Genomic DNA, 19748 nt, shown 5'->3' on the forward strand with positions numbered 1-19748 from the left:
GAACGTAATGAACGCTAGGTGGCTGTACTGTACTGCCCTTTGTGTTTGCTTCCTCTCCTAAAATCACAATTGTTCATGCTAAACTTTGTTGCTTATAAAAACAAAAGAATAATTGACTAATCTTATTTTAATTTATAAAATTTGGCAAGCAAGAACGTTCATATTTATCACCAAAAAAAATAGTTCCCGCCTAAAATAACCCAAAGATTCTGAAGAATGTCTAAGGTAACATGGAAATTCGAATGTCTAATATGAAATGAAATGGAAGAAAAGAAACTGCTGAGAAATCAGGTGAACTCAGTAAAAGCTGCTACCAAACCAGCATCGTTATAGCCAATGGGAAATCGATACCATCCCTGGACAAAGGGCGTCGAAAAAATTCATGCTCGACAGACCTCAGGGTACATCAAACAGGTTTCTGAGTTTCTGCAAAACTCTCCACTATTGTGTGTCTCCTACCGCTTTGGCATGTATTAGAACGTTAAAAACCTGGTATTTCTCAACTGTTGACTCTCTCAAAGAAGTACAGATATCCCATGTCCTTCGGAGGATTAATGGAAGCCCCAACCTTGTCATCGTTAAAAATGACCCATCTCCCATCTTTGAAAATGTGAGCCACGTAATGCCCACATTGAGTCGAGGTTCCAATGTGGCTTACAATTCCCATAAGCTTGTACCCTGCAAAACGGAGTAACAAATTGAGAAATTAGCAGAATAATTTCATTATTTGGCAATAAGAACACTTTAGCTTGTATACTATAAGACCACACATTGAAAAATGCTATGCTTTCTACAACATTAAAGGCTGCAAACTTATTAACTTTTCCTTTCAATCAATATGTTTGAACAATCTAACAGAACATGCACAACAAACACATTGACTATTTATCAATTATTAAAGACAAGCAATTATGATTCAGCACAATATACTAACTTCCTCCCCCATCAGGTAACCCGATGTCAGCTGGATTAGAATTTGGGTTTGTTGTCGTTTCATCCATATCAGATGAAGATGCAGCATCAGGATTGCTGAATATCCAATCTGTTGCTTTCTCAATATCACCACCCTGCAATCATAAAAAAAAATAGCTATGTATGGCTTCCAGACAAAAAAATGTAATGTATGGCAAATGGAAATCGGAATTCACATTGATAAAATATAAAAATCATATATGTTATATAATCTTAGAAAATGTAGAACCATCTTTTTTACAAATTAATAAGAACGGAGGCTAAACATTTTGTCAAAAAGAAAAAAAAAAAGTGTACAGTGTAATAAAATTACCGATGCCTTCAGTGCCTTCCGAGCTACTTCTTCTGAAAATCCAAATGAAAGCAACATTTCAAGTTTTGATTGGTCGACTGCAGGTTCTCCACCTTGAGATATAGGAGCATCTATATCTGGAACATAATGCATTTAGTATAGGTTACTACTTACTATAACAACGTAAAATTACAGTCAAATTCATAGTTCAATTATGCAAATGGCTAGTTTTTAAGGGTGATGAAACTTCCTTTAGAGAAAATACGAAAACAAGTACCTGCATCGTCCATGTGAGAAAGTAACCAATTCATTGCCTCTTCCACTCCGGTATTTGAGGTATTAATTGCAGCCTTCTGACAATGAAGATGGCTAAACCCCATTGAAACAAGCTGAGATACAATACCCTCATCGGCCAAAGGTAGATTTGATTCAGCCTCATTGTCAGGAACTGAACAATCATATTAACAATGCCAAGGGCAACACAAAAATACAATATTAATTGAAAATTAAAGGAGATAAATAAACAAAATAAAGCTAAAAAACTGAAAACCTACCACCCTCTGGTAAGATCTCTTCCCCTGGTTGCAATCCCTTGCTGCGCATGTGACTAATATCTATAATATCGGGTACATCTACATAGACATCTGGATTGAAAAGAAATATTGAGATAAAAATACAAATAATGTAAATTAAAGATGGAAATGGAAAATCAAAGTGATAGAAAACACACCTAGCTTTTTAGGCACCCAGCCCTCCTCCATTACGAATTTCCGCATGTGTAAAACTAAGTAATCAGGGAATGAAGTTAGACCTGTAGTCCTGCAAGGTATCGAGGAAAAGAATGGTAACATAACAGTGCCTTGGAATTAATGTCATTATAGAAGAGGAGAAGTTGTATCTAGAAATTCTTAGTTTAGAACATATTTAGGTGTATCTTTTAAGAGATTAGTCCGCAGTTACATAAGGAAGATTGTGTACTTAAAATAAGACAATATATTGGTTTATCTTTCAAAATTTGGTAGCAAGACACTAACCAACATGGGGAAAATTTTGAATCACATCCCATCAGGGCCTCTAATAAACTCACATGTAACATGAATTAACCAGGGTTTTGTCAAAATTGAAATGTTTGAGAAGAGATATCTCCCTAGGTATTCATTCTTGACAAAATATGGTTTTCAAAAACTAGAACTAGTCAATCCAATACCAAATCCTAAAGTAATATTTATTGTTTAAAAAAGACAAACACAGATTTAGCACACACAAAAGAGATTGATGAAATATATCAGAACACTAGCAATTCTGTGAAGCTTACTTGACAGCTGTTGTCTTTGCCTTCAACGCAGTGCTGTAAAAATCATGTATCTCTTCTGGAGATGAAAAGCTAGCAAGGCATGCTTCAAGAGGCACCCTTGGGCGTACAATCTCATCATTAGATCTGCCAGATATGGACACGCTTAGCTAAGACTAAGAGTGCTGAAAATAATAAAACAAAGTACAGAAATTCAACGTACATTTCCTTCCCTTCTGAAAGTTTTTCTGCTTTCAGCTTCTGAAAGGCTTCAAGTTCATCTGCAATCTCACGAAGAAAACACAAAATGTAAATTTTAATATGAATGCCCAGTTAAAGTTATAGTGATTCCCAAACAACCTCACTTACCCTTATTAGAAGCTGCATGCAACGGGATATTTAGAGATAGAATATAATCAAGCCTTCTATTGTAAGCAACTTTTCCAGAAGAACACTGAATACGATCTTCAACACCAAACTTGAAGCACCTTGAAGAATCAGCCTCAGATCTCCCAGCATTAGATCTTTCTACTTGATCAAGAAAATGAAGGAAAAACTCCAGGGCATCCTAAATATAAGTTTCAAGTCTTCAAAAGAGCAAATGTGTAGAGCTTAAAAAATGAATTAAGTGATTTTCCAAGAATTCACAAAATATATGTTTATTTTAGCATTCCGAAAGTATGTGCCCATAAATATTTGTATAATCTGCATGAATTGCATCTCAATCGTGATAATCTGAAATTAAAATAGCTTGCCTGCTGTCTCATGGTAGAAAATTCAGGATGGCTGGCAGCAATGACAGATTTGAACATACGGGGTGGTATTCCTTCCTGTTTCTAGAATTTGAATGTGGTGGAAAAAGCAACAAAATCATAAAAACAAGTCAAGGAGAATAATCGGAGTGCAATGACAAACCATGCACATACATAAACATTGAAAACAATACAAATGCAAAATAACTCACTTGTTTGACAACAAAACAAAATAAAAAATAAAAACAGAAGATAAGATGGTGAATTGCAGAGTAAACAAAAACATGAACCAGTCAAATGGAAATGCTAAGAAATAACTGAAGAAAACTTACAGCAGTTGATGTTGGAATTTTTACATTATAATCGTCACTTCCCTGGATAATTAATAAGATGGTGTAAAACAACAAGAAGCAGAAATCAATGGTTTAAAGAAATATATTTCGTTAGTATGCTTACCTCCTGAGAGGGAACAGAGTATTTACCAGATAGTAAACCATGTCCCAGCTTTGTCCTGCCATACAATATGAAAGCTTAATCAATACACATCTTGTGCATAAAAAAGGGTGAAAAGTACTTTACATATGTGCCAACTATCTTTGTTTCTCTTTTCTTTTCCTTTTTTTATATTAATATATATACATATATAAATATATTGTAGGACAAAAATCGTTTGCTTCTTACAACTGCATATTCAGGTCTACAGTGGGATCAGCTGGAGCCATCCCAAATGCCATTTTTAAACTTTGGTTCTTGTAGTATCTGACAAAATCAAATTTATGAAACCATAATTCAGCACACATACATATATAACAAAACAGAGCACTAAAAATAATAATGATAATAACCAACCGTGTGTAGAAAGAATGTGTGGAGAACACAACTTGCATAGTTGCTGCGAGGTAACAGCTGCAAGAAAACAAAATGAGTATGCATTCAAACAAATACAGTAACCCCAACAAGCAGCACTCGAGTCAACAAAAGATACCTATTTCCAAGATTGACAAGGCCAGTGTAACCAGGTCCACAAATTGGCTCCACTTCCTGTCCATTTTCTTGGATCCGGTTCCAATCAAAATTTGTATTTTGGTCAAGTTCTCTTTCAGCGGTAGTCATTTCTGTCTGAGAAAAAAAAAATGCACAGCAATTAATAGTTAATATTCAATAATCGAACAAGAAAACAACCTAAATGTTTGGTTTGCTAAGCCAATGCATTTCATATTATAGACATGTCCTAAAATATTCGTTCAAAATGTTAGAAAACATCAAAGATCATAAAGTTAGAAAGTAAGAGTTTCATTTATTAATGTGACAGCTTCAAAGCATAGTTCAATGATGAGAAGTACAGGGAGCGTTAGCATACCAAAATTTAAGAGGTATTAGGTATTACAAAATTCAAATCAATACTGTATAAAGCATTGAATTGTCATTTTAATTAGTTTTGTTGTTCTAAATTCTAAGAACTGAGCACTTGTATATAAACATTTAATTCCATCTATGAAAAAAAAAAACTGGAAGTGCAAAGTAGTTCGATCAATGATCCACAAGTCCTCTACCCACCAGTAAGAGACCATCCTTTTGTGACTCAGTGACAATAAGGCTGCCCACAGTACTGGCAGCGTAGTTCAATTCAATGAATTACTAACCTTCTGTAATGATGAAAAATCAATGCCAAAAAATTGTAGATGTTGCGCTAGGAGTGGATCCACAACACTTTCATCCTCTGGGTATGAGAAAACATCTGAGCTGCCACAATACATTACTCATCATTTGCTTAAATAAAAAGAACCTTCAGAGGTATATGTCCATGACAAACCAGCGACATATTAAATATTTGAACATTAAGCTACAGTGGCAGGTTGCTCTAGCTTTGCTAATAAATGCAGGCCATGGTGCATGCAAGACAAAAAGAAGCAAATTATAAATCTTAATTCCAACACTGAAATATACAGTAATAGAAAGCCTACAGAGAAAATTGTAATGAACACAAAAATATTATAAATATGTATATAGGGAGCTAGTAGGGGTCACTTTTGGTGTCTCTGTTTTCGGCCAATCTTTTTATATGATGATCTACAATGTCGAAACAGAGTTCAAAATAATTCATTGCACAAGTATTTTAAGGAAAAGAAAAAGAAAAAAAACACACGTGTGCAAGTGCAACTAATTATTTGGAACTCTGTTTACTCCCTAGCAAATTATTTGGAATTTTTTGAAAACTAGTGAGATGCGTACATTTACAATGTACACAATCATATAAAAAAAATGAGTTATAATTTCTCCACATATTGAAAACAAAATCGTCAAGGAGAAAAGTGACACAATCCCTAGTATAGTTGATGCCTAATATACATATGTATACACATATACAAAAGTTACTAGTTTTTTGGGTAGGCACATAATCCTTGTGAATTTGAAGAAAAGTTTAATATTAATATTGAAATAAAAACTATTTAAAAAAAATATACAATGTTATTAAATGAAGACACACGCTTGCATTCTTAGGACTCACTAGACATAAGATGCCTGGCTTAATGTTTAACATGGCTGGCTGTATTTTAGTGTTTTGGTCATGCATTCTTTATAGTATTATTTTTTTTTTTAATCAATTGCAATCGTTAATCAAAAATGGATCCAAAACAGAAAAATGGCAAAAGTAACTCGGTATCTACAATAGTGCCTAATTAGCAAATGTGAGCCTAATTATTGAAAATTTTATTTCTTATTTAATTATTTGGTAGTATCAAATAATGATTTACTATGTATTAAAAAAGATAATGATGTTTTACTAATAAACTCTCTCTCTATCTATATATATTATATTTTTTAATGATACAATATGACATAATACATAGAGCAATAATATTAATTTAAAATATACTGTAATAATAATAATAATATTTGGCACTACACTTGTCGCTGTATTTAATCTTTTCTGGTAAATTGGTATATGAATTAGCAAAACAATAATGAATGAGACAAAATATTGATTAGCATAAAGAAAGTAGGATGAAGAAGAAAATAATAAATGTAAAACCATCAGTTTAAAAACGACAAAATGAAAAGTATGAACAGTGAAAAATAATTATTTAAATTTGTATATATGCAATAAATATTTTTTCAAAAAAAGTAAAATAAATAAGACATCAAAATATTGTATAACAGCACTATTCAACTAACCTTCTTGCTTCTAAATATAATTGAGCTAATATTTTTTTGTACACGCTCGGTCTCATTCAGAGTTACAATTGAGCTAATATTACTAAGCTACTACACAAGGAAGAAAACAATACCTGCTCCTTCTAAGTCAGCTGTAATAGTCCCCAGTTTCACAGCAAGAGGATAGTTTGTTTCCTTATAATATTCAACTGCATGGTTGTTGCCACCCGTTCCATCCCAATTTTTCCGCCCGCAAAGAATCACACCATCAGTCAAATTTAGCCAAAGATTCTCTGTTTTATCACACTTTGCACATTTCCAACCAGATGGAGGAACAATAACACCATTGTCAATTTGTTGCAAATTCGTTGCGTAAGCACTAACTTGCTTTTTATCCGCTGTCCAGGCTGCAACTTGCTCTTTCCGCTCAGCACCCTCAGCTAACAAAATAGCATCAACTGCCAACCTTACCTGCAGTATGATACCAAAATGACATTATTGTTTGATATAGCACCTTTTTTTTTAGTTTCTTCCATCAATTATTTTTCAAGTATTTGAACCAAATAGAAAGTGCACCTTCTCCGGTAACTCCACAGAAGGAAATGGAAGGATTGCATAATCAGGAAGTACGACTATGCTGTAGGTCTCTTCATATTCAATTTCATTGTTATCATAGCCACCATCAACCCCTACAGACGATATCACAATGAGCAAACAATTCTACCATTATATATAATAAGTTGCACATTCAAAACAGTATTTTTAAAAGCAGCATGTTTCTGGGTATCTCTGTACAAGTCTGTACTAATTCACTATATAATTTAAAGCAAAAATTAAATTAAATTAAACACCATGCATGCTGAAGCTACAAAAAAATCAAAGGAAATGACCATCTGCAGCCCATTTCATTACCCCAAGAAACTCATCATGAATGTTCTCAACTCATCCAGCTCAAAACATTTGAAGATTCTTCCTATGGTTATCATCAATTTTTAACAATTATTTGTAAGTAATAATAATACAGCACTTTCTTATACATAGTCCATCATAAACCTTAAAATCAACTCGTTATTTCAGTTTTAAGTTTAACAGCTTGAAGTCTGAAAAACATAAGTGTAACTTCTCATTAGGTCTCAATATCAGAAAATTTAGATTGTTTCATCAGCTAAGTGTTCCTACAGCAGAATCTTGAAACACCAAGGAATCAATTCTGACAAAAACTAAAATATAATGAGTAAACTTGTAAAGTCATAAGGCAAACAACATAAACAGACCTCCATCATGAAACAAATTTGGGTCTCTTGACATACCTATAGCCAGTAGAGTAGGTTTTTTCAGAGGCCTATCTTCAGGAACCAACTTTTTTGTTTGCTTTATGTGTAAATATACTGCATTCCCAGTCTTCTCATAGTTCCAAGCAACGCACTCTTTTCCAAAAGCAAGGAATGTATTCATGTCAATAAACAAGCCACCTTCTGACCTCTGAAACTCATAATAAGAACAATTAGAAAAATGGCAAACTCCAAAGAGAAACAAAAATTTTCAATAATACAAGATGGGATTGCATCTCAAGCTAAACTACGCACCAATAGCGTTGAGAAACACAAAATATCCTAGACCTAGAGCTTAAAATCAGAATATTACATGTTCATTCAGTGATAACGGTTTTATTCAAGACCACCATTGAAAGAAAAAAAAAACAAAAAGAACTTGTAATTAGTGTTGTACATTGATTTTACTATTACATAGCAAGGTCCCTAACACATCACCAGCTATCCTCTTCTCTCAAATTTCTGAGCATTCAAACAGGTTTTACTATCAAAAGAAAGTCAAAATGCTCCCAAAATAAATCTTCCATTGTTTAACCAGTGATGCAATACAGGAAATTGCAAGGGAAATACTACAGTAAAGCCACGAAACTAAAGCTCAAAAGTAACATGAATGCACTGTTCAAAATTGGGCCAAAAATTAGCTGAATATATTACTGACTTCTTAGAATTTTCTAGCAACAAATTCAAAAAATAAGTAAACAAAATCATCAAATGCACTAATTCTCAACTTAACCGCGGAGAAAACTAAGAATCCAAAAAACAAATAAGAATTAGAATTATTATTATTATTATTATTATTATTATTCTTTTTCAACGAACTATAGCGGCGAAACAAAAGAAGCTTCCCACACTTTCTGAGTAACCAAACAGGTACGGAAAATGAGATTACCGGAGTGTCGAACGATAAGCAGCATTCATGCTTGTAGATACGGTTGGTAGGCTCGGGGATCCGAACCCGGGAGAGATTGGATCGGAGCAAGTCCATGGGGTTAAGCATCGGGTCTGGAGAAGAAGAGGGCTCCAGAAATGAAAGTTATGGAAGAAAAGAGAATATGATACTTTGCCCTAAGTGAATGCAAAGTTGTAGTTATGAGAATATATGAGAACGAGAGTCACGTTTCTTATGCTTTGGTCTTATAACTAGAACTAGAGGACGACGACGACTACTAAGTACTGTTGAGGTGTAAGCTTTACACAAGACTACAATACAACGCAGATGCAGTGCTACGTTTGGAAAGACGCACCTTTATTCTGCACAACGACATATTAAGGCTTCAAACGACCACTCTAACTATGAACGTATTTGGTTGGGCTGGCTCATTTTAATTGGGAAACTTACAAAAATATTGGAATTTGGGATAATTTTTACAAAAATACTGTCACACGGAAATCTTTTCAAAAATACTGTGTTTTTATAAAACACCAGTAAAACACAAAACAGAACAACTCAAAACAACAGTAGAACACTAGTAAAACACCAGTAGAACACCAGTGAAAACTTGACACCGTATACTGCAGTATGAAACTTATAAAAAAACACAGTAAACAAGTAAAAAATACTGTCAGACAGTATTTTTGTAAAAAAATGACAAAAGCTAGTATACTATGTAAATTTCCCTTTTAATTTGAATTCCAAATTTACATACTTATTGGCGAAGGGGATAAGTTGAGAAATACTTATTTTGTGTATTCATTAATTAAAAATATCCTTATATTATATTTCATTAAAATATACTCACTTTTGTGGGTGGATTGCCCAATGTACTCTTACTCTCAACTTAATTCTAACATATAATTTACATTAGTCTAAGGGTTATATTGGGGGTATCATCTATAAAAGTGGGCAATATCTTAAATAATATAAAAATAATGGTAAAAATTAAAATATGTAAAATAAAGTGGGTATACAATATAATTTCCTCTTGGCAAAGTCATGCTACGATTCTGGACGTGGGTCCAGCTCACTAACCTAACAAGGTCAGACAGCCTCAATCTAGGAGATGTCATTCGGCTTAGAAGACGAAGAGTCCATCTACACCATTCGGATTCATGGGGCTATCCAAATACAAGTATTTGAAGAGGCACTCAGAAGGCTTCTAGACGTCACCCTACACAAAACCCTCCAAACACAAAGCCCCACAGTGCCAGAGTTTGTCCCTTACTTCGGACCCGCGAAATGCACACGCTACCAAAAAAAGATCACATTTTTGTCCAACGCCATATTCTCTGACATTCTCGGCACAGATGTGGTTGCGTACGACACCTAGCATCCTCAATGGCCCCCGCTTATACTGACAATCTTCACCTCGTGAATTGGGCCAAACTCAATTGGCCCAAAATTCAATATATTGTATTTTACCACATCAGAGAGACTAGTTGACACCTTTAAATCCTACCAGGATCGAGTATGCCCATAGCTGGTTCTACCCTATTAATAGAGCAGTGCCCCTTCATGAAAAAGGTGGGAAATGGCATTCTTAGGAGAATAACTAAAAATAACGGTTATTCAACTAGGACAAAAATATTTGTAAGAAATACTTTGAAGGTTTTTTAGATCAAATATTGACTCGCGGACTAGAGTTCATTCACTCGAACCACGTAAACATCTTAGTCTCTTCTTCTTTAATATACTTCTTCCTTAAGCTTATTTATTTTATAATCAGTTTCCGAAAATCTCAGTAAAAATTTTGGTATTTTCATTGAAAGTTGAGAGAAGAGTTACCAAAGTTGTTATCTACAAAATACTTGCAACACAAAAAGTAGTGGTCAAGCTTCTTGCTCAAGAAGATAGAGATGATGTCGCAAACGATAGTGAGAACCAGCTCCCTCGATAAACGCTTAGATGGGTGTCATGAGGGACAGTGAAACGTTAGAGGTAGGAAATCGTTTGCACCCAAAAGACCAGCACCACGACAAGAAATTTGCTGATGATCCCATCGATAAGGATGAGTGGGATGGTCATGGAGATGACCACAACAAAATCTACAATCAAGAATAAGAAGAAGAGTATTACAAGCAAGATCCCAAAGTAATACGAGTCCAACTAGAACTTGTAAACACCCAAATAAGGTTAGCAGAGCAAGAGGAAGTTTCACATCAAATGCAAGAGGCCCTTGCATGTTTAAAAGCTCAGACTAACCTCCCTGATGAAAATCCTCCTACTAAGAAGTTTAACCATCCTGAAGTTGGTTTTTTGATTTTTGATTTTTACACTTCATAACAGTATTTTTTGCATTTTTTCAGAATTCTACATAGAAACTCATATTCCAACTAGCGCTGCAACCTAAATTGCAACAAAAAGTCGTATAGAAACCCCTATTGCAACTAGCGCTGCAACCACTTTAGAAACCCAAACCGTAAATTTGAAAAAAAAAGTTAAAAAAATAGTATATGAGGTAATTCTCCTATTTTATAGGTATCGAATTCTTTGTGTTGATTGAAGAGTGGACAATTGTAGCTATCTTTATTGTAGAAAGGAATAATCTCTAAAACTTTAAAATTCTTTATTTAGTAGAGTTTGAATATGTTAAAAATATTCATCCGTAATGAAGTAGGTTTTGCTTAATTGTACTGCAGTCGGTTGGGTGGAATATGCATGTTAGATGAGTTTGAATATCTTAAATATATTCATCATTCGTAGTGAAGTAGGTTCTCCGAATACATGTACTGCGGTCGGATAAGTGGATAATTTTGTATTGTTGATGTTATTTTGTTATTATTGTAATGTTTTATGTGTTTATTAATTATTTTTTTATGTTTTAAATTTTTGAGAATGTCCGATTACAGTTGTTATGTTGCTGAAATTATGATAGAATTAGGATAAATTTAACTAAAATGTATAGATTTCACTAAAATATATATATGTGTGGTAATTAATTTAACTAATTATTTACTTCACATATTCAAACAAATAATTGAATAAAGTTTTGTTTCTTTTAGAAGTTTCAAAATGGATGGAAATTGGATGAGTGCGAATAGATTATCAGTAGAGTATAGTAAAGGTGTTGATCATTTCTTGAACTTTTGTCAGAAGTATGCCAAAAATTCTAAACTGGTTCTTTGTCCTTGTCTTAAATGTGATAACATGGAGCGTATGGACATTACTAGGATAAATGAGCATTTATTTAGGAACAGAATAGACAAGAGTTATAAGGTTTGGGTTCACCACGGAGAAAAGAATAGAGTTCCGGGCGAGGGAACGTCTAAGTCTGACAAAGTTAAGGGTGTTAATTTGGACTATGAGGATGATCACATTCCAGAAATGGTAGGAGATGCACAATTTGAATTGAATATCGATCCTTTGAAATTTTAAAGTTTTGTAGAGAATGCTGATAAGCCTATTTACCCTAATTGTAATAGGATTACTAAATTATCAACACTTACTAGATTATGCAATATAAAAGCCAAACACGGGTGGAATGATAAGAGTTTTATGGATTTACTAGCTTTCTTTAGTAGAGTTATTACCGAAAAGTAATATGGTGTTGTTAACACAGATTTTCGTTAACCAGATATGAGCCTAAACAGTGATAAACTTGCACACAAAAACTAAAGACAGTAAAAAAAAAAGAAAAGTATGAACACAAAAGAATTTTTTACGTGGTTTTGCAGTTTTGCATTGTCCACGAGTCAATCTTATTAGATTTCTAATATTGTTCTAGGGTCTTTTCTCTTATGAATTTTTCGTCCTTTTTTCAGTCTTACTTGCCTCTATTTATAATTGCATAGTTAAGCAGTTAATTACAAGGTTGATTGAAATCTTTACAACGATTATCTCCTGAAATCGTGGGGTTTAATTACATATCACATAAGATAAATGCGGTTAATATTTGAATATCACACAGTTGTGATTAGTCCGCTTTTACTGGGTCAAAATAATCGTGTATTAAGCACGTTATAAACCATAGCGTTCTGGGATATCTCAATAAGAACACAGTACCAATGACCTTGATAGTGAGCTGGAGCTTTTCCCGTATCTTTCCGAGGTTGATAATGTAAATCTTGTCGCTCCTGCGCTGAAGATGTTGGATATATTTTACCAGGATCTAGATTTACTAACAAGTATGTTTCATTAACATCCTAATATGAATTCTAAAACAATGAAATAAACACATATAAAGTTTAGGAAACCTTACATTGGGTGCAGCGGAATAAAATGACTCCTTCCGTTCAGATATCTAGCCCTTGATTCCTTTCTGTAGCAGAGCATTATCAATATCTGAACCTGGATCTCTTTCTCTCCTTCCTTTGATGCTGATTCTCCTTCTTGTTGGATGGTTTTCCACAGTTTTACACACTATGATTGAGATACCACTTGATGTGTGTGGGCACACACTCATTCACTCAAGGATTTCGAAAATTTAGAGAAGAAAAGAGAAGGGAAGAGGTTCGACCTATAGAGAAAAGATAGAGGCTCAGTTTTTATCTGACAGAAGTTCAAGTGTGAATGAGAGCCATCACTATCTATTTATAGGTAACCACCTAGGTTTATGTTAGAATTATTTGGCATTAAAATAATGAAAAAATAAATGATAAAACCCATAAAGTGTGGCCGGCCATGGGCTTGGATAATGGGCCTCACTTATGCAATTTTGCTGTTTTATCATTCCTGCATCTGATTTTCTTAAAAATGCCAATTTTCAAATTCAACCATTTAAATGCCAATTCTAATTATTTAATAACTAAAATTAATTATTAAATAATATTTTAATTTAATATATTTATTAATTAGATATATAAAGTCTCTTAATTAATAAATAAACCTAGAATCTCTTTTCTTTACAATTTCGCCCTTGCTTAGTGAAAATTCATAAACTAGACATATAGAATTATAATTGATTAATCAAAATCAATTAACTGAGTCTTACAAGCAGTATGGTATCAACTAGTATGGGGACCATGGGTCTATATATCCGAGCTTCCAATAAGTAGATCAAGAATTTATATCTTAAATTCACTAACTTATTAATTCTTCGTTGAATCCATGCATAGAACTTAGAATTGCACTCTCAGTATATAGAACGCTCTATATGTTCCACGATATAGACACGTCATTAGTTATCCATTGTTATAACCCAAATGTGATCAATGATCCTCTATATAGATGATTTACACTGTAAAGGGATTAAATTACCGTAACACCCTACAATGTATTTTATCCTTAAAATACTTAACTCTGTATAAATGATATTTCAGCTAAGTGAAATGAGATCTCCACCATTTATTTTTGTTTGGTTAAGCTCGAAGGAAATCATCCTTTACTTTCTATTCGCCAGATAGAAGCTATAGATTCCATATTTATGTTAGCGCTCCCACTCAATTGCACTACCGTGTTCCCAAAATGTAGGTATCACCCTGACCCAAAAGTAGGCTTAACTAACAAATCAAAGAACACGAATAACACTCTTGAGATTGAAGCTAATCATATCAGGATTAAGATCATTTGATCTAGGATCAACAGGTGATATTGAATTGAATAGATATTACGGTAAATTCTAATATATCTAATCAAAGTTCAATATCGGTCCCTTCCGATGTATACTCCATACATCCGATGCTGGTAAACTTTGCCAATGTCCTGGAAAGGACATAACACTTATCCAAGGTGTAAGAATACCTATCCCTGATTATACCATGTCAGTCTAAATCCAGTGTTCTGACAAATCAGGGAATAAACTTTCGAACATATAATTAAGATTATATTCCACTGTGTTGACAATACTATAATCATTAACAAATTGATATGTTCTGGACTTAAATAGAATTCATACATTATGTACATATAATCATGAAATAAATCATGTGAACCATGCAACATTAAATGTTATTTCTGATCTATATTAATAAGTAAATCTCATTATATTGAAATGAGTTTTATTTAGGGCATAAAACCCAACAAACTCCCACTTGCACTAATATAAAACAAAATGTGCATTTAAAATAATCTCAACACCTTGATATACAAATCAAGTGTAGTAGTAGTAAACTCCTCGTAATAGGATCTGAAAGGTTGAATTAAACACAACCTTTTCTCCACCATTACTCTTCCTTAATCACAAAATCATTGATAATGTGAAATTCCTCTCTATATGTCTACTGTTTTGGGATACTGGATTCTATACCTTTGGCAACTACTTCTTGGTAATTCAGGAAGTAACCCTAGTAGTTAAGGCAGGTTGGAACGGTGCCACAGTTGTATAGAACTTTCCTTAGACTGAATAAGTACCTTTCCTACAACTTTAACATTCAGTCCCTTTTTGGTAGACCTAGAGACTTCAGATAGGTTTTTACACTTCTCCAAAATCACTATTCCATCCCCAGAGTAATCACCATCTTATCAGCAGACTTTCTAACACAAAGGCAAGTCTTGAAATCTGATGTGGTGTAGTCTAAGAGTTTTAAACACACCCTTATCGACTAACATATAGTTCCTCTTCTTAATCTTAAGATTTACTTGATTGTCTTCCAATGTTCTTCTCCTGGATTAATCTGATACCTACTCATTACTCCCACTCAACAGTAGGTGTCTGGTCTAAGGCATACTAAAGCATATCTGAGACCTCTCACTGTTGATTTAAGGAATTCTTTCATGACTTTATCTTTTCTGGAATAGTTAAGACTTTTCCTTAGATAAATAAAATCTATGCCTTGAAGTCGAGAAGCTTCTATAGATTGCCATTAGAAAGAAAATGCTTCAGCATCTTACTAAAGAAAGTTGCTTGCATTAGAGTAAGTAATTACCAGGTATACCACAAGCCATAGGTTTAGATAAACTCAAACCTATAATACTAGGAACAGGAAGTTTTGTTAAGTCCATTGAATAGACTTATTAACAAAATTTCCTTTTATGTCCTTGTAATAGAAAAATTTAGGTTACTCCATGTGAATGGATCAAACCATAGTTCTATTGGCTTTTCTTCTTAGTTTCTTATCTTGACAATCCATTACTTGTTTAAACTCACAATGGATTTTAATCACTAGTGTCTTCCAAGTCATAAGAAGGTGAGTTCCTAGAAACTCTCCCACTACGACAAGGTACTGTGAATTATGTCTAAGAAAACTAAATGGTATTGATCTCTTCGGTTGTGACAAGACAACAGAGGCAGTGGGATCATCATATGTCAAATAAGATGATAGAACACTTTTGGAATCAAGAAAAATATCTCCTTTATTTTCTACTTTATTTTCAGACTTAGTCATTATCTTAGACAAGTAGTATTTGTTTAAACAAACACTTTCTTATCTATTGACTATAGGATGGTCCACCCCTAATCACTTAGAATAGCTAACAAACCATGGTTAACAATTCTAGCTTTTCTTAAGATTTTGATTAGGTCATCCATGAATCTAGTTATGATTTACATTAAGTATACAACCATTGCATCATTCTGAAATTGTATTACCATAGAAGGACTTAGGCAACGACTAGTAACTAATCATCAATATGCAAATCGAAATTTCTGGGGAGGTGAGTTTGGATATAATTCAAAAATCAATTTAATGATCTTTGAACTGCATATCTACTAACTATTTCTCCACCCCTATCAGTTCGCACGATCTTTAACCACTTACCTTAATGGTTTTCACCATTGCTAGAAATTCATGAAATTTTTCAAACATTTCAAATTTCTTTGCATAAGGTATAATCTAGAGTTATCGTTTTAAGAATACAACGAAAAACTCATATCCACCCCTGAATGTACATCCATCTGCGAATGAGATGAACTACTTTCAGTGGTGTTGCCCCTAATTTTTTCCAATATACGTGGACCAATCAGACAGGGACACGTGGATCAAGCAATTCACAATATTCGCTAAGTCTTTATGCCATAAGGTAACGTCCCGGACGTAGGTCCCAGAGAAGGCATATGGAAGTCAATATGCTCCCGGAAGCTCATATAACGCTAAGGCGTCTCCGCGAGGTGTCAGGTTTCTCCTGAGCAATAAAGTCGCATTAAATGCCGCATGGGAGGAAGCGTGTTGGGACTGCTACACGCAATAAAGTCTTACGGCACAACCTCCAACCAGCAGCACCACAGTAATGATCATTTAAGTCTAGCGACGGCTACACTGTGAAGAGTCACGTTAATCAAAAGGTAATAAGGACATTCCACATAAAAACATTCAGCACCTAGGGATTTGACCATGCATTACCCATGGTATATTCATTGGGAATACCCAACTTTATGGATACTTACAGATACACTTGTAAGGACAATTCTAGGGATTACCCCACCAAAAACACTATAAATACCCCCTCAAAGCTCATTAAATGGGATCGAGAATCTTGGGCTGCATATGAGCAAGTAGAGTAAATACTCACCAAGAACATTCTCTGTATTTATAAGGGTGAAATTCTCCCAAGTATATTCTCTGTATTAAATACATCCATAAATAACAAAGACTCGTGGACTAAGGCTCATTAACGCCCCAACCACGTAAAAATCCTTCTCTCACTTTCTTACAGCTCGGTAATTGTATAATATTTTATTAGTTGCCGAAAATCTCGGTCAACATTTTGGTGCTTTCATTGAGAGCTGAAGAAAGCCACTGTAAACAATCACTTGACTTCACAAACATGGTGGAGACTAGAAGTACTCGTCAGCCTCGCCCTCTTGAAGACGCTCAAGACCCGAATGAGGAAGACGTAGCCTCAAGAGCAACAGAGGGGTCCGAGGAAGAGGAAATAATCCCCGATGATGACTACGAGGAAAACCTCGACGAGTATGCCTATGACGAAGGTAGTTACTCAGAACTGGTGCTTCTCAGACAAAAAGCTATCGATCATGAAGCCGAGATCGAAGCTCAGAAAGCGCAAAACCAGAAAATGCAAGAAGTAATGCTGGCCATGCAAAAATCCATGGAGGCGGCTGGCATTCATGTGCACCCCAAGGCAATGACCGCTGGACTTGACAAGGAGCCAGCGACGTCTTCGCCTAGTTCCCAACAGCAGAAATCTAGGGAGCCTAGCCCTATAAGATACCCTGCTGAAGGGAACCAAACAAAAAACCCTACTTCTACCCCAGGGCGAAAGAAAAAGGCGCAGGATCCGCGAAAGGTCCGCTCAGATTTCCCTAAAGGGAAAGGTCCGCAGAGGGGCAAACCCCAAAAAGGGAGCTTTGGCCCTCAGGATCGAGGGGACCGAAAAAGCGTTTCTGTGCACCAAGAACCCGGGGGTAGAAGTAGGAGAGGACAGAGGTGTCCTCCCGTTGATCTGAGAAATCAAATCAATGGGAACTAAGGTGATCTCCGAGATCACCTTGTTAAAAAAAGATACGGACCCGCGTTCTCCACAGGTACGTTAAATGAAGGAATTATGGCAGAACTCGCCATACTTCGAAAAGACATTGCCCGAGTCTCCCGGAGACAGAAAGGAGATGACTCCGACTCGGACAGCGAGGATCGAGAGCCCTGTGCTAAGCACATTTTAGAGGCGGAGCTCCCTAAGAACTTCAAGATGCCCGAAATGGCAGCTTATATCGGAAACTCCGACCCTAGCGACCACTTGTCTCAGTTCAACCGTGTCATGACGGTCATGAGGGTCAGCAATGACGCCAAATGTCTGTGCTTCCCACTTACCCTAAGTGGGTCCGCGGAGGAATGGTTCAAAAAACTGGAACCAGGATCCGTGGGCTGTTGGAACAAACTAAAAACCAACTTTCGGAGACAGTTTGTCGCCGTAAGAAAGGTCAATCTAGAGGTCAGTGCCTTGACTAATATCAAGAAACTGCCCACCGAGACCTTGAAGAATTATATAAAGAGGTTCCGAGAGGAAGCCTCGAAAACCAAGAAGGTTGACGACGGACAACAGCTTGCACTTCTCCAAGCAGGCATCCGTACTGGGACTCCTTTCTGGAATGAACTTCAGCAAGAAGGAGCTGCTAGCCTTTAGGACTTGCAGAAGAGAGTCCAAAAATATATCAACCTCGAAGAAGCCCAAATCATGGCTTACGGAGGATACTATCCCACCGGGATAGCAGGATACATGCCCGGAGTATCGCCCTCGGGTACTGCCCCGACCGCCACTCCACAAGCAAGTGGCATACAATTCTCTGCTACCCCCGGGTATAGCTAGGGCCAAGCCTTGGCACCAGCATCATCCCATTTTGGCAACCCATCTAGAGTGAATGGGCAAGCTCCTTCACACTCTACTCCGGCTGCTAGCCTGGCAGGCCCTTCCCAGGGTTCGAGGAGTAAAAGATCCTCCAAGGGCAGCACCCGGACAGGAGAGAAGCGCCAGAAAAGGTGGTACACCCCCCAGTATACTCAATACACGGAGTTGTCGGACTCCCAAGAACGTGTGTACTTTGCTACTAGGCAAAATACACACTACCGAAGACCACAACCGTTGTACAGAGATAGCTCCCGGAGGGATCCGAGTAAAAGATGCGAGTACCACAACGACATTGGTCACAGCACCAATGAATGTAAAAATCTCAAGGACGAGATTGAAAATCTAATCTGATTAGGCCACCTCTACGAGTGGATCAAAAATAGGTTGCCCCACCTTAATTCGAGCCAGGCGACTGCGGGTATGCCTCAGGGAACACCGGGGGGTACAGCAGGGGCATTGGCTCCAGCTGCTCCCACGGGCGACGCCCAACATATCCCCGGTCTGCCGCCCCGGCCTAATGGGAGGGTAGCCATGATCTCCGGAGGTCCCCATATCGGAGGAACTACTCGCAAGGAGCTTAAGCGATACGCAGGGGCCGCGAAACACAATGAGGTGTGGGAAGTTACTCAACTCCCAGCTCAAAGGCCCCGGTTGATGGACCAACCCATCACATTCACGGAAGAAGACGCCAAGACGGTGCGCTTCCCTCATCATGACCCATTGGTCATAGAGACCCCCATCGCGAATAAAGTGGTGGCCAGAGTCTTAATTGACAATGGGAGTTCCGTGAACCTACTCTTCAAAGAAGCCTTCACCGCGATAGGCTTGACGGACCGGGACC

At 36.1% G+C, this 19748-nt stretch overlaps 1 protein-coding gene across 1 annotated transcript; it reads right to left on the bottom strand.

The window, feature by feature from the left end:
• Positions 1–112: 112 nt before the first annotated feature.
• On the bottom strand, positions 113–9084 carry LOC115724931 (ubiquitin carboxyl-terminal hydrolase 14). Its single transcript, XM_030654306.2, has 20 exons — positions 8684–9084; positions 7774–7945; positions 7040–7152; positions 6598–6934; positions 4951–5045; positions 4293–4426; positions 4157–4213; positions 3989–4066; positions 3764–3818; positions 3640–3681; positions 3311–3391; positions 2925–3123; positions 2779–2836; positions 2580–2702; positions 1995–2083; positions 1819–1908; positions 1542–1712; positions 1286–1401; positions 935–1067; positions 113–678 (listed from the first exon to the last, which is right to left on the bottom strand). Exons 1-20 carry the CDS (start codon positions 8789–8791, stop codon positions 500–502), a joined length of 2430 nt encoding a protein of 809 aa, XP_030510166.1. The 5' UTR covers positions 8792–9084; the 3' UTR covers positions 113–499.
• Positions 9085–19748: the final 10664 nt, after the last annotated feature.

This window comes from Cannabis sativa, chromosome 6, assembly GCF_029168945.1.
Source record: "Cannabis sativa cultivar Pink pepper isolate KNU-18-1 chromosome 6, ASM2916894v1, whole genome shotgun sequence".
Classification (NCBI taxonomy): Eukaryota; Viridiplantae; Streptophyta; class Magnoliopsida; order Rosales; family Cannabaceae; genus Cannabis; species Cannabis sativa.

What these genes read in the sequence shown, in the direction of transcription:
- LOC115724931 (XM_030654306.2), bottom strand. Translation starts at nt 8,791, where the DNA reads ATGCTTAACCCCATGGACTTGCTCCGATCCAATCTCTCCCGGGTTCGG. An exon ending in GCTTATCGTTCGACACTCCG is followed by an intron (nt 7,946 to 8,683) that starts GTAATCTCATTT and finishes TATGAGTTTCAG; the next exon opens with AGGTCAGAAGGTGGCTTGTT. An exon ending in AGCTGACTTAGAAGGAGCAG is followed by an intron (nt 5,046 to 6,597) that starts GTATTGTTTTCT and finishes GTGGCAGCTCAG; the next exon opens with ATGTTTTCTCATACCCAGAG.